General features: G+C 38.3%; 1 protein-coding gene across 9 annotated transcripts in view; it reads left to right on the top strand.

The window, feature by feature from the left end:
• The window catches only part of INPP4A (inositol polyphosphate-4-phosphatase type I A), a 123,594-nt gene that overhangs the window by 72,830 nt on the left and 35,300 nt on the right, over positions 1-15,464 (top strand). For 5 of the 9 annotated variants that reach the window (XM_086769106.1, XM_086769131.1, XM_086769155.1 and 2 more), the window contains 10 exons: positions 1,672-1,734; positions 3,175-3,393; positions 4,212-4,256; positions 5,741-5,859; positions 5,974-6,090; positions 7,111-7,190; positions 9,748-9,901; positions 10,900-10,990; positions 11,636-11,783; positions 15,093-15,223. In XM_086769106.1, coding sequence (XP_086625232.1) covers positions 3,288-3,393; positions 4,212-4,256; positions 5,741-5,859; positions 5,974-6,090; positions 7,111-7,190; positions 9,748-9,901; positions 10,900-10,990; positions 11,636-11,783; positions 15,093-15,223 — 991 coding nt within the window. In that variant the 5' untranslated portion in view covers positions 1,672-1,734; positions 3,175-3,287. The remainder of the gene's footprint in view (positions 1-1,671; positions 1,735-3,174; positions 3,394-4,211; positions 4,257-5,740; positions 5,860-5,973; positions 6,091-7,110; positions 7,191-9,747; positions 9,902-10,899; positions 10,991-11,635; positions 11,784-15,092; positions 15,224-15,464) is intronic. The other 4 variants (XM_086769147.1, XM_086769139.1, XM_086769171.1 and 1 more) reach the window with 1 other exon arrangement.

The raw sequence follows: 15,464 nt of genomic DNA, 5'->3' as shown, positions 1-15,464 counted from the left end.
CCATAAGATCAAGTGCTGTAAGCCCAGAGCACTATGGCTCTAGAAAAGTACAGTCTCAAAGTAGATTTTGATTTAGTCTATAATTGGAGTAGCCTCTTCTATTGATGTGTGAGTTGGAAAAATCCTGTTTCTTCCAGTTGTGTAATGAGTTGTGTTTCACTCTAAGTAGGTGTTAGAGTGAAAGAAGGTTTGATCTCACCTCACACGTATTTGTTTCAAGGGGTAGTTTAGTAGATTTTTTTTTTTTTTAAAAAGAGATCAAGCACTTTGCCAAAACAGTTGTAGAGATCAGGAGAATATTAACTTATGCTTGTACAAACTAATCATCAGGGGATGATTTTGGGGCCCAGAGATGATCATTGCTTTTGCTTGAGATCTTGCAAGCAGAGTGAAAACAAAAGTCTCAAAGTTTCAAGGCCCCAGCATGTGGAGCCATGCTGCTGAGCAGAGTGGCATTTGCTTCAGCCAGGACCAAAGGTAGCAGGCTGGAAGTGACATCCGATTAAGATCTTTTCTTCTGGTCATGTGCTTTTCTGCAAATAGAGCACCAAATAAATATGAACGTAACAGAAGGGAGGCTTGTTTGAAAGCCTTTTCTGCACAATGGAAATAACCACTACTGGTATTGAGGGTCAACAAAAGCTTTTCACTCTTCTTTTGAAGCCACAGTTGAAAACTGGGCTTACCACAAAACTTCATGAAGTGCAAAGCGGCACGTATTGTCAGCAGTATCAGTAAGGGCAAAGCCAAAGGCCATGTGTATGTGGGTCATGCCATCTTCAGGGTGGGATTTGCCTGGACACGAATTACATCACCCTTTGGGATTGCTGGCTCCAGAAGTGGTAGCAGTCTTTTGTACCATCTGAGGAAACTACCTTTGTGTTAGTACTATCTTTAATTTGGTAGGAATCATACCTCCATTGATTTCTATCAAAAACACGATCATAAAATTGTAGTGTTTGAACGGTTGTAATTCAAGAGACTGATCAGAGCACGTGTCCTTTGGGTCTGTCAGGCTGTGCAGTGGTTAGAGGGGAGTCATCCCTACCTGAGCTAGCACAACTGTGGGAGGGATCCAGTTTGCCCAGCTGCAGCATCAGGCCTAACTTAGTCATCTAAATTATTTCTGTAATTAGAGAGAGAGAGAGAAAGAGATATCTTCATGGGGTGATTCATCCCACCTATCTTGGAAAATGGTGACTCAATCTCTGGAAGTGCCTGTGTCTCACCATTGACTGTATAGAGAACCTAGGCAGTGAGTTGAGATCAGATACCTGCCTCCTGTGCAGTTTAGGTGAGATAAAACCCTTTCCATAAACAATAAGAGCTCGTACCTATGTTCTTAAGCAGTCTTGGGTAACTGGTAGGGCTGATGATTAAATGAAAAAGCTCAGACTGGACTTCCCCATCTCTTTCATTGTAGTATGGCATACATGGGAGACCTTAAAAGGCACATCCTGATAATACAAATGTTCTTGAATGAGGTGGTACCACTGGCAAATACAAACCTTCAGTTAACTATTTTTCTATTTTCAGTACACTTTAATGTGAAAGCTAGTAATCAGAAGTTAAATTTACAGTTAATCTGGGAATGGTACCTGCCCGTTGGTTGTGATTTGTGCTGTATAAAAAGATTGATTATTTATGCTGATTATTTTGTTAATTTTTTAGATGTGGACTTAGCTGATGTTATGATACGGAAAATAGCACCACACATGAGGAAAAGAGCCCTCTGTAAGTATGATCACTATAAGTGAATTAAAATTGTATCATTAGGTGAGAAATTAATATTGCAATTTCAATGAATAGTTGAGAACTTATTACACTCAGTAATATTTAAATAGAAATAGTTTCAAAACAAATAAAATACCTGACCTTATTTTAACCTCTCGAAGATTGACCCTTTTGAAGGATGTCAGCAACTACGGAGATTTTAGCTAAAAATCAGCTGGACTCTTTAACCAAACTGCTGTCTGACCTGTACCTATATGAGCATGTTACTTATTCTCTGATAAGGTATTTGTAGGATTTGGGGGAAGGGGCTATGGCATCCTGTCTAAATCTCTGCAAGCACATTTTGTAGATGTTCTGTTTCATTAGGCAGTTAGGTTTAATGGACTTACAAACAATTAAACATCACATTACATAAAGAACAAACCAAGGAAAACCTGTTGCTGAAAGAAGGGTAAAAAATGGGAGAATTGAATTATTTGGAAACTGGCAAATAATTTTGGTGGAAGTTTTATTTCACTGGAAAAAAAAAAAAGAGGGAGGAAAAAAAACCCCTAATCTCACTTACTAGATTAATGAAATTTGTCATAATAGTATGAAACAAATACAGTAGTTCCATAACTGCAGTGCTAACGTGGCTCACAGAAGGAACATTCAAATTTATCAGCCAAACCAAAAGCACCGCATTTAGCAAAGTAACTGAATTTTCTATAGGCTGTGTGTTTCTTTCCTACCATAATGTTTCACTTTATAGACATTGTGAGGGGAAGAACAACTGTCACGGGTGTCTGTAGACCAATAAAGTGTAGGGTGAAGGAACAGCACAGATGCTGCTATGTGCCACATCAGCAGACATCCCCTTTTGCTTTTTCTTTCCATCACCATCCCAGAATTTCAGCCTCACTCTGGCCCAATAGATTTTATTTATAGTTTTTAGTGTCCTTTTCTCATGGACGTAGGGCCTGGAACAACACAGTGTGCTGACAGTAACGTAATTTCCTGCCCTTTTGTTCTGCGTTCTGCCGACCCGTTGTCCCTTTGTCCTTATCCCTTGTCCTACCTCTGCAGACAGAGGCCCCATCTGATGAATTTACTTGTGCTCCCCAGGGATTATGAAAACCAGGAAACTTCATTAAGGATGGTTTAATAACTTAGACAAAGGAGAAGAGCAGCTGGTCTGTTAACGAGTTTCTCTCAACCCCCATTCTCTGACAGAACAGCCTTTCTTGTGTGTGGTACAGTCTTCAACAATTTGCAGAAAAATGCCACAGATGTACGTACAGTTCATGCAAATTGAGTTACTGTGCATCGGGTCTGCCTTGAGGGTTTTATTTGAATGACCTGAGGCAAATTTATGGCAGGAGGTTTGCTGCTGCTAAAAGGAACAGTAGCTGATAGTGGCCTAAAATTTTGAGATATGTTTTTGCTCTCTTTATTGCTTAGTGTGGTGATGTTAGAGGAATAGCAATTGGAGGCAACCTGCTGCACTCTGCTGCCCTGTAGGATAAACATCGGTAAAGCCAAGCAGCAAGAAAAGAAGGGTTCTTCATGACAAAATGACAGCAAGAGAACACAGTCCTCGCCATGGTGCAAAATCCCGTACCGTGCAACGGGCCTCCACCATTGATGTCACCTCTGACATGCTAGGCCTTTCTCTAGCAGGTATTGTTCTGTTTCTCTTTTCAGAATCTACCTTCTACTAACATTGTATTTTTCTTTTAATTGCTAGATGATTTAGATGTGTCTGGTTATCTGGAGGGAACGAGATAAAGGAATTATACTAAAATATTTACAAATCTTAAATTTACTGTTTTTAAAATAGACAAAACATTAAAATTGGAGAGGGGAGGGAAAAATAAATTTAAACTAGATTTTGTGCAGTTATGTTTATCAGTCAAAAATAAGCAACAGAAGGAGAAAACAACAAAAGAATGTCAAGGTCGAAGAAAAGTCTTGACAACATCCTTGTTTGACATTGTATAAAATTTTCAAGAGAGTTCAGGGAGCTGAGAATTATCTCCCTCATCTTCTGCGGTGAGTAAATTGGGGTTGTAACCCCAGAGGCTTTCTTTGGTTAGCGGGAGAGACAGGTACTTGCAAACTTCTCCCTCACTTATTGCAGAGGAGACATATCTGATTTAATAATTTGAAGTTAATAGTGGCTCAGACACCAAGTGGCTTTAATCTTGTTTTCTACTGAGATTGGGCATTTTTGTTCCAATATTCCATATAATTTTGCATTGTTTTACGTATTTTAATATGTTTTATAAAATGAGATCATCTCAGGTTTTTCAAATAATTTTTAGATACCAAAGATTAGCTAGTAAGTATTTTAAATACCGATCATGGCTCAGTGAATTTAAAATATTAATTATTTTCTATAAAATTTAATTTCTTTCTCAGTATAACTGCAGCTCCAGGAAAGGATTCATATGACAGCAGTGTTTGGCTAATCTTGTGTTAATTTATCTGATTTACAGGAAACGTTCAGGATCCGGATGAGCCAATTTTAGAGTTCAGTTTAGGTAGGCTTAGTGGTTTTTATGCTAATTTTGATGATACGTGCTATTGAATATGTGTGCAGTTTTTTAATTGTTCATTTCAAAGTGCCTTTCATATAGTAAGGATTGAAACTTTGCTTTGATTTTTGTGGAGATATGGTACTGTTTTCTTGCTGTCTGTACAGTATGTTTTGATTAGCAGCCAGCAGCTTGATTTTGTGATATTTTAAAAAGTCTTTAATTAAAACATGTCTTGCAAAATTGTACAAAAATTGTACATATTTACTATGTGGATGTTGTTTTTAAATGTTTATTTTGTTTATGTGAAGATACAGTGAAACTGTCTTCAGTCTCAGTATATCAGCAGTTCACGTCTTCAAGCAAACTGAAGCTTTGCTGGAAACACCATTTTAGGACAGACTATTTTCTAAGAGTTACCAGGCATTACATGTACCTTCTTTCCTCTGGTCCTTGCTGTCAAGTGATAATGTGAGATGCAGAAGTGACCTGATTTCTGAGATGGTTAAATTTGGACCAGAAGCTTGTGATCTCACTTGAAGAATAAGTGAAAAATATTTTCTTCATGAAAATTCAGTCTACATTTTCAACTGCAGTGTTGTTTTCTTGGCTTAATAGTGGACTAGTGTTTGGAAGGTTATGCTCTTAACAGTATCTTTGAAATGAAAAATTAGAAAATTTTCTCACATGTATGTAATTGTGCTATGAATAATAACCTTAAGAAGTCCTTAAAGCTGAATAAGGTACTTTAAATATTTTCAGATAGATTAAAAATATCTAGAACTGCAAAGTTGTTTAGTGTACATTTGAATATTTTGCTTGCCCAGGTATATTTTAGAATTAACTTTCTGCATCTAGCTGAAGCAGAGTCAGACCACACTGTGGTTACCTGTATCTAGCTAGATAGAATTTGACTTTGAAGTTTAGTGTAGAGTCACTCACTGAAATTTTTGGTAGTTCTTTCCTGCTCACCATAGTCCCTTCCCAGCAGTTAAAATAAAATTTTAGAGGAAATTAATTGCTGTCCTTTTACAATTACAAGCTAGTTGTCCTCATAGTATTGCTGCTTGGTCAATGTTCAGGCACTTCTATCGGTTCTCCATGGCAAAATGCAACTTGGTAATGGGCTTAATGGAGCGTGACTTCAAATCAAATGCAGCCATGCTCATGAGATTCCCAAAGGAAAAAGTAGGCATGTATGCTGTTCTAAGGAGCTGTGCCAGGGGGATGGACAGGCAGGTGTTAGAAGAGAACAAGTTTAAATTACAGCTCTACGGCTTGTAGCCACACTGATCTGATTGCACATTTACCTTTTGTATGCACAAAGGTGAGTGATGTCTGCTTTTATAGTGGGGCGACAGAATGAATATTAGACTCTTCATGGCTTTATTGTTCAGGGTATATAATATACTTTTATAAAAATGTAGAGTCTTACAGCAATATGAAAAGGATGCTAAATCTAAATTTATTTATCTGTTGCGTACCTAAAGCTTGCAGTGAGCTGCTGACTCCATCACTAGATCGAAAACCAAATAGTTTTGTAGCAGTGAGTGTAACTACACCTCCTCAGGCATTCTGGACGAAGCATGCACAGACAGAAATTATTGAGGTAAGTGGTGAGATACTCCTGGCTTAGATTTAAAATTAAAGCTAACGGAAGAAACATTTCTTCCTAACAGATATCACCTTGTATTAATTATTGCCATTTTGTTTATGATTACAGGGAACAAGTAATCCTATCTTTCTAAGCAGCATTGCCTTTTTCCAAGACTCTCTTATCAATCAAATGACACAAATCAAACTCTCCGTGTATGATGTCAAAGACAGATCTCAGGGAACAGTAAGTTTTCTTTATTCTGTTGCCTTTCCAGTCAGTGTGGAGCAAGGAAACAAGAGGCAAGGAGATAAAACTTGTAACTTTTGTGGAAGAAAGCAAAGGGGTAGCAGCATTGATCCTAGAGAAAGCAAGATGTGTAGGGGAAGGAGGGACAAACGCTGTGAGATGGACTTGGCAGAGTACTTGGGAACCACTGATTTAAGTTAAGAGGTCTGGTCACTTGTTTTCTTAGGTTGTGGACCTCTTCACTGAACTAGATAGTGAATGGGATCCAACACCCCTACCTGAGGCCTATGACCTGTGCCAAAATGTAGGGCCTATTTGGCCCATGATAACACAGTCCTTTTGAACAGAGCTGCTAAATTTAAAAAAAAAATCACCCTGCCCTGATAACTTAGTGACTTTGTTCAGGGGTAAGATTTGTTCTCCTACTCAAAAAAGTTTTAAGTGTCAACCCTCCCATGTAACTACTGGTGTCTGTGGGCAACTCGGACCATTTATTCTCAAGACTGTTGCCCAGAATACTGTTTCAGGCCCCGTGTGTCTGCTTTTCCATGGCTTCCTCAGGGGCAGCAGAGCTGTCCCTCTCTGTACAGTGCTTCATGGGGAGACCCTCGGAAAAAAGGAATACCTCTGGAGGAGGTGAATTCTTCAGGAGAAGCCAAGTTTGGGTGAGAGAGGGACTATGAAGTGTTGACCTTGTCAGTCTGAGCCCCATGCAGTCATTACTTTCAGTGTTCCTGTATTGCTGGGCCTAAGTTTGTATATATTGAGGTACCTCCACTCAAATTCTAGAGAAAGAAAAATGCTTGTTATCGTCCTGTAGAAAAAAAAAATTGATAAATCACCACATTTATTACATTTTAAAGAGTTTTAATTAGTCATATGTGGGCATCTGTAATTATATTTTTGTTCTCAGACTTTTGTGCATAGTAATTATATTTTGGGCTTCAGTGCTGTGGACAAAGCCTTTATTCATTGTAAAGGTAAATAATTACAGTTCTCATGCTCATCTTCTTTCAGATGTATTTGTTGGGTTCTGGGATGTTCGCTGTAAAAGAACTTCTTCAGGAGAAGAATCACAGGTTGCACTTAACACTAAGGTATGTAATCTTTTCCTTCATTTAGGAATTAATTTTTACTTCTTGAAAGCGTGCTTAAGATGTGATGAAAACTGTCTGCGAGATGTGATGAAAACTTCTTGGTTGCTTCTTTGTTTTTTTAGTTCCAGATCACTATTAAGGGAAAATTGTTACATTGCATGATAATTAAAACATGTAGAATGAAGCCTTTCAAACGTGTTGAATAATGTTAGACGTTGGTTCTAGTCCTACAAGTCAAGTATTGTCAAGGCCAGTTTCATTTTTGCGCATTTCATCCTATCACCTCAGCATATGTGTCTGTGGAGAGTGGCAAAATAGAGTATTTTTAACTGTGCTGTTAAAGACCTGTTTTAAGAGCCTGTGATGAAACCCATTGAACAGATGATTATCTTACCTGTTTGAAATACCTTGGCTTAGATAAATCTAACACCTGCTTGTTGCTAAATTCTGTATTTGTTGCTAAATAGTGTATTTATCAATATAATACACTACAAATAGGAGGAGCCACATTACAGAAATATTAATTGATGTAATTTTCTACTTTAATTCATATTGGAAATTTTTGTGGGAAGGAACATGACTCAGGAGGGAATGAAAAAGAGGGCGTAAGTCAAATACCAATCCTTAAGGTAGTAGTTCTAATCATTGAAATCAAACCACACTCTTGAAAGCCAGTGTGGGACAAAGTTAAGTAGAGGGTAGGGGAAGAATGAAGAAAGCTAAGTGAGATTAAGGAAAGAGAGCTCTGATGTGTAAATGCATGTTGTAGTACTATGTGTTGAAAATAGGACAGAAAAGGCAAGGGGAAGTAAATTGAAAGAGAGAAGTATAATCAGAGAGATGGAGGAAGATGGTGTTGGTAGTATCAGCATAATCAGCACTAGCAAGAGTGACTGTGATAAACTTGCAGAAATTTTGAGCCCAGACCCTAAGAAACACGGGCAAAGCTTTTCATGCTAATAGAAGAGATGACTAAGATTTTTGGCTTTTCCACAATACACTATGGAGAACAATTTGACATTAATTAACGGGGGAGGGGGGAGCAGATGAGGGAAATGAGTCAGAAAAGGCACCAAAAGCATGACTTTCGTGGTGGGTAGTCTAATTTATCATAGATGTGAAGATGAGGGTGTTTTGAGATAGATGAAAAAGAGGAGGAATGTGATGGCAGGAGTTTCATGGTTGTGTATTAGACATGGTTACTCTGTTAAGTTTATTCTTTCATGACTAAGCTGAAAAATTACTTTATTGTCTTGTTTTGATATCAAGTGTGTTCTGATTATCAAAATGTGTGAATATATACGTGTCTTCTCATTGTCATGTTACCCCTCAGATGTATAAGCTGGATACTGAGCCGTGTCTATAAACATGCTACATTGTTTGGACATTTAAACCTTTTCTTGTAGTCATCTTTGTGCTTATTTCTTTTGCCTCCCCAGTGTTGTCTGTTCCAGAGACTTTTTTGTTCTTAGTTGTCCCAGATTATTTTTACATGTAAAGAGCTATCTTAAACTACCATTTAGAATCTGTCTTAAAATAGTAACATAAAGTCTCTGCCAAAATTACTGTGTGTCATGGGTGAGAGAGAATAGATAACAGCCACGGTAGATCTGGGTACTGGTATGTATTTAAAACCCAGCAATATGAGAGCTTTTACCCCACTTCATTCTCTGTCTCTCACTCACTCCCCTCTCAGTCCCCTCTCCCACCAGGGAGGTGGCTGCTGGTCTGGGAAGGTGGGACAGAAAGTTGTGTCAGTTTGTGCTGTGCAGCTCCTCAGCCGTTAGTGACCCATCTCAGCTGGTAGTGACCAGGTCCCTGGGGATCTGTGGCATTTGTTTCCATGCAACTCCCTCGTCTCCAGGGTCTTCCTCCACCTCAGGGATCTTTCCTCCATTGAGAATTTTCACCACCTTCTTCCCTAGACCACTTCTTTTCAGGATCCTTCTTTTTAGCAACAGCTTTTCTTTCTGTCACACTCTCAGTTTTTCCAATCTAAGTAGTCTGTCTGGAGAAGCACAAGGTATGATCAGCCTCCTAAGTGGTGACCTTGACTGACTTCTCTATTAAGTGGAAGATTTGGGATGTGCTGCTTCTGTTTAGTCCACGTATTATCAACATTTACCAGTTGCAACTGTACCCCAGCTGCAGCTAGCAAGTAGCAGGCTTCTGATTGAGAGTTTAAAAGTTTGGTTTCAGACATTCACATTCACATGCAGGGCACGCACACACATGCGCATGTACATCCAATTATCTGCTCCCTGTTAACATTCACAATTTAAGCTGCTTTTGCCTACGACAGGCTAATTATAAAATCTGAATTCTTTCTGGTTTTATAGAAGTGTTGGAACACATGCATGGTTTTAGGTTGCCTTCAGTTAGGAGATCTGTGCCTCCTAATGAAGGGTATGCCCCTCTAGAATGAGGGAAACGTTTTTCTGTTGGAGTAACACATTATAAAAATATGTAAAATGAAATTGAAAAGCTTCCTGATTAAAATGTTCATTAAGTTTGAAGATTAATAGGCTTTTATAAGTGTTCCCTTGTTGATAAACAGGTCCACCTCCAAAAAAATCTCAACGCAGAGTATTTGTTGCAGGTCGGCTGAAAGTGACCGTGTAGGTAACATTACAGTTATTGGATGGCAAATGGAGGAAAAAACGGACCAAAGGCCTCCAGTGACAAGGTCACCCGACACAATTAATGGAAGGGTGAGTATGAGCATTGTATCAGCTTCAGAAAGATGCAGATTGGTTGGTAGTATTGAAATCAGTTGAGGTCTGCTGCCAGCTTTCCTGTCCATCTTCATATTTAGTAACGCTTTACAATTTCGAAATACTGTAAAGAGCAGCTTAATGGTGATGAAGTGGTTTTGTATTTTGCAGAACTCTTGGTGCTTATGTTTGGGGTTAAATGTCTTGGGGAAAATTTTCGTTTACAATGATTAAGCTTCAGCTTCAAGTGCTCATGCCTTTCTTCGGAATAGGCTTGCAGTACTGTCTGTTGGTGCACTTGGTGCGTTGATAACCAGTTTCGTAAAGATGTGATATTCCAATTTACGTTGTGAATTGGAAGTCGGCATTAAGCAAAGCTGCAATGGGGATGCTTGGGGAATTTCCAGAATTTTCACAGGCAGCTTAAAAGTTTTAATAAGACTTTTAATAAAACTTGAACAGGTTACTGGAATACTGGACTTTTTTTTTTTTTTTTCCTGATCCCCAAATATTTGTCTGAGAGGAGATATCTATAGTGTTTTCTCAGCCTAGACGTATGTTTAGTTCTGTAAACCTTGTGTTCTGGGTATCCTGGTGATAACTGCACTCAAATCTGTGTATCACAGTTACAATGTGAATTAGTATCACTTATTTATATTTATATTAATATCACATATCCAGCCAGACCTGTAGCTGCCACAAATTGGTGCGGTACCTTTAAGGACTCTGGAGCTGTGCTAACATAAAGTAGTTGAAGGGCTGGTTGAACTGTGCAGTAGAAGTAAATAAGAATGCTTAGATTGGAGAGTTTAAGTGGATTTATTATTTCAGCCTGCAGTATTTTTTGTCCATGGTAAACGTATTTGAAATGTTTATTTAAACCATGCATTGTATTGAGTATTTCTTTCAAGTCTGTGTAGTAGGATCATCACTGCATATTGCTCTGGCACTGAGGTTTTGCTCTTTACTATTTGTGGGGTTTTTGTTTTGTTTAGACTGTGTTGCCAGTTGATGAAAGTCTAACAGAATCTTTAGGAATCAGATCCAAATATGCTTCATTACGGAAAGATGCACTACTGAAATCTGGTAAGCTGCTGTGGGCTGTAACAAGTAAGCTTTTGGCTAATCTCTTGCTGGCTGCCCCAGGGTATTTAAGCAGATGTTTCATTTGAATAGGAACCGGCTGCTGATTGAGCAGCCCTTTGAGGGTCATACAAGAAAAAATTATTTTATCATCTGCACTATTTTATATAGTAAAAACAGCAGAAGCAAACTTCTGTCATTAAGTTGATTGTAGTATAAGATTTCTCATGCAATTTTCTAGTCTATTCCTAAGCAGTCCCAGGGAGGGGGTGGTGAAGGGAGGCACAGGGGAAAGCAGGTGCTTTAAAAAAAATTATCGAAGAAAGTTTTCCAGAAGATGATTGCATGACAGGAAAATGCACAGTACATAAAAAAAATTTTAGAAGTATTTCAAAAGTTGAATATGTATCTTGTTTCCTTACCAATATTTTACATTGTTTGGAGACTTTTCCTGCAAACACTGTAAAAAAGGTCATTGCAGGATGACCATGCTTGGGAAAGCTAGACTGATGCCTGGTTAAACCAAATCTTTACAGCAGGGTGTTATGAAATGTTAGTGAATTGAGGCCATTTACTTTAAAACAGGAGAGACTTTGTACACTTTTAACTCAAATTCTGTGCTTAAATAACATGATTTTAATTCTTTAGTGTTTGGTGGCGCCATTTGCCGAATGTATCGCTTCCCAACCACTGATGGAAACCACTTGAGAATCTTGGAGCAGATGGCTGAGAGTGTCCTTTCATTGCACATCCCTCGGCAATTTGTGAAGCTTCTTCTAGAAGAAGATGCAGCAAGGTGAGTTCAGGCCGGTTTACATGTGCGATAATACAGTAATGATATGGCTGTTATTGAGTTACCAGTGAATATATCTGTGTTAATGCAGAGGCACTGAAGAAAAAAAATAGTAAAAGCAGCAAGCTTCTGACTGTACAGTTACAGTGAATAAGATTTCATGTCAGAGTATAGAGTTTGGCCTTGAGTGTATGGTAATGTGAACAGACAGATGGGCGAGAATTTTTGACAGAGTGAACACTTAGGGTTGTATTGCAGTTAGGGGTTGTCTGTTCCTCTCACGAAAGCATTGACCACAGAATATATTACTCCACAGTTATGTGACTGTATTAGGACCAGCACATTAGGATGCATTGCCTTTTTATCTATATAAACATTTATATACTTCAATACACTTTGGTTTTTAAACGTGTTTTGTTGTTAATATAAAGAGAAAAATGAAGTTGAATTAAAACCTATCTCAATGTTTCATGGGTGAGACGAAGTCTGGAGAGATGAGACAGCATAAATGAAAGAGTAATAATTCCAGCTGCTGAGAATTTTGAGAAAAGAACAGAGACAGCACAAAAGCCAGCTGCGTGGAATGAATAATTAGAGTAGCAGACAGAGAAGAAAAATCTGAGTCATTTTGAAGGTGAACTTTGAAAAAGTTAGTTGACTTCTGTGCTATGAAGGTAAAGCAAAGATAGATGACAGGAGCACTGACTTCACTCAGTAAGTTAAGAGATGGCTTTGAGAGTCAGAAAGGCAGTTTTGAATGGAAAACAAACAAAATAAAAGCAAGTAAAATGAGACACTATAGGACAGTAATGACCTTTTCTCATTTTACGAGGCGGAAGAGAAAAGAAAATCGGTTGAGTATTTTCTAGGTTTATTCTGAATTTGCTTCTTTTTAAAAGCCATTAACTCTCTTTCAGGTAACATAGTAGTTTATGAGTTTTACATTTGTAGGCTGTGGTTTGCAAACATAATGATCTGTGTGTTGTTTATAAAAGGCAAGATTGGGATGATAAAAGAATTTTAGCTGTATTTTTGACTATTAGTTTTTTATTTTGCCTGTGTTTGAATTCACTCCTAGAGATCTAACTAAACTTGACCTTAATTAAAAGTAAAACTATCTAGTGCTCACATTTTCCTGTATTAATACATTTCAGTTCCTTTGGGATATTGTGAAAGAAAATCATGTCTTAATCCATATGAACAGGTAGAAGTAGTCTATGGTACTTTCAAGTATTTTCATATTTTGCAAAAATGATAAATTCTCACAGGAAGATCGCAGTGACTTTTTGTAATGTGTGGGAAAACTAATGCACGACATGACTGTTTGAGTTTCTGAAGCTCACATTTATTTATTTTTTTTTTTCTGCTGTTGAGTTTTGTTTTTTAGTGGTGTCCACTTAGTAACAGTGGTCAGATCTTAAATTCTAGAGAGTGAATGCTGTATCTTGGTTAGCTGTCCTGCTACAACCACGTTGGAAGGGGCTTGGGATATGCAGTTACACATTTAGACATGGGTTATTAATTGTATCTTTGGTTCTCTACAGCTTTCCTCATAGTATGTTTAAAAGCACCTATTCATTATGAGGTACACCATAATAAAGTAAAGAGTTAGCAAGCTTACCCGTTAAGGTGCCATCTGTGATGGATGTAGCTTAAGGACTCGAAGATAATAAGAGGAAAATTTAGGGTGAATGAGGAAAAAAAGATGTGGCTTTCTGTAAGACTGTGGATAGTGAAGTTTCTTAAGGCATTAACCATGATATGTGACTGTTCAGAGGCTCTTGCTAAAATCATACAGAGATCGATGGATCTCGGTTCTGGAGCCCGGAGGAATACTGGACAGCTACACGAGCACAGCTGCTTCTGTCCTAATATCCTGGTGACTTTGAAAATGTCCTTGGATAATCACAACTGCTGTCTCTTACATAAAGCCCTTCTGGGCCAGAGCTCTTTGAAAGGAAACATCTAACCGGGGGGATATTTTGACTACCTAATTATTTATGGCATGCTCGTCCCCTGCTGTCTTAGCCCTATGAGACAAACAAGTAAACTTGAAGTGTTAAGCTGTGATTTTACTTCAGGAGGACCTGGGCTCAAATGCATGGCGGGTTTTGAGCAGGGAGCTTGACAAGGTGATCATAATAGCATCTCATGTAGAAGCAGTTTACAAGATTAAATTGGAAGTGTATTTTTCCAGGTTACTGATAAATATAGTTTACATTGTTGCCTATTAGTAAATGAATCTGATGTTTTTTCTTGGAAATTTGCTTCCTTTTGATAATATCCTAAATACTGTGGAGTGGGAATTGTTCTGCGAAATGCTGTCTTAAATTATGTACAGACAATAGATTAAAACTGTGGATTAGGAATATTGAGAGAACTGCAAAAAGAACTGCTGGATCCTTTTGACAGGTGATTGTTTACCTTTTCTGAGGTAATGTGCTGTTGAATTGTGTCTGGTGTTGACTTGTTTACTTTTCCCCTTCTTCCTTTATTCCAAATAATATCTTAATCCAAGAAGACGGTAATACAAGCATGACATGAAATACACCGAATATTTTCTCAGCAGCACTGTCGGGAACAGTATGTAACACGAGATTGCCACATGCGTCTGAAAACCAGTCAGGGTGCAGTGGGAAAGCCAGAGGTTTTCCTGTTCCTGTCTAGGGATCCCCAGCCATCCTTTATTCCACTTAGAGTGAAACTTGAGCAGCTAAAATCTGGAATCTTGGGTTAAGGTTTTGTTGGCTCATCTTTTGTCTCTCCAAACCTTTATTAATGCTACTGCTTCTTAGGCCTTCCCTGCCTGGCCTTGAAAACTGTTGTGTAGATACCTGGCCACTGCAGATACTCCTTGTACCTTGTACCTACAGTCTCCTGCGTCACCTCTGTCACAGTTCTGATTTAATTTGAAGTTCAGTGGAGTGGCCTAAAAAGGTCCTCATTGTCCCAAGTCACCTGACAGTGCCCATCACTTGCAAATCATCATCTAGTTTGAGAGCTCCTGCAGAAAGGTGGGAAGCTTTGGTTTTGACCAACACCTCAGGCTTCTAGGGGGAACATGATGTGTTCTGCCTGTGAGGAACCTGTGTACCTTGGGGTAGAGCTCAACAGCTATGCTTTGGGATGTGTGTTTGGAAGCATTCCCAGTCTGGTGAGTAGGTTAGACCAGAGTGAGTTGAGAATGTGTCAGCTGAGGATGGTGCTACGTTGATACAATACAAAACTTGTTCTTGGTCAAGTGGACAATGGAGCTAAATACCTCTCTTTTTTCCTTTTTTTTTTTATTTTTTATTTTTTTTAACCCCCTAGGGTTTGTGAACTAGAAGAATTGGGAGAACTGTCTCCTTGTTGGGAAAGCCTTCGTCGACAAATAGTTACTCAGTACCAAACAATTATTTTAACTTATCAGGAAAACCTAACTGACCTGCACCAGTATAAAGGTGATTTCTTTTTCATAGTAATGTGATACTTCTCAGCTGTGATTTTTAGTGCTTCTTTGAAATTGGGAAACCAGAATGTTTTAGTTTGATGAGTAAATAATGCTATTATTTCTTTTCTTTATTAATATTTATAGTGAGTTTGCTAATAATCTCAGAATATTTATCTGCTTTATTCATTCTCTTATTTTACCCTGAAAGTAGGGAGCAATTATGAACAGTAACAGAAGGATATATCTTTTTT

The sequence above is a fragment of the Chlamydotis macqueenii genome, chromosome 1 (genome assembly GCF_036417535.1).
Source record: "Chlamydotis macqueenii isolate bChlMac1 chromosome 1, bChlMac1.mat, whole genome shotgun sequence".
NCBI classification, from domain to species: domain Eukaryota; kingdom Metazoa; phylum Chordata; class Aves; order Otidiformes; family Otididae; genus Chlamydotis; species Chlamydotis macqueenii.
Note: the sequence above shows the minus strand (reverse complement) of the source record. Positions and strands in the feature narration are given on the sequence as shown.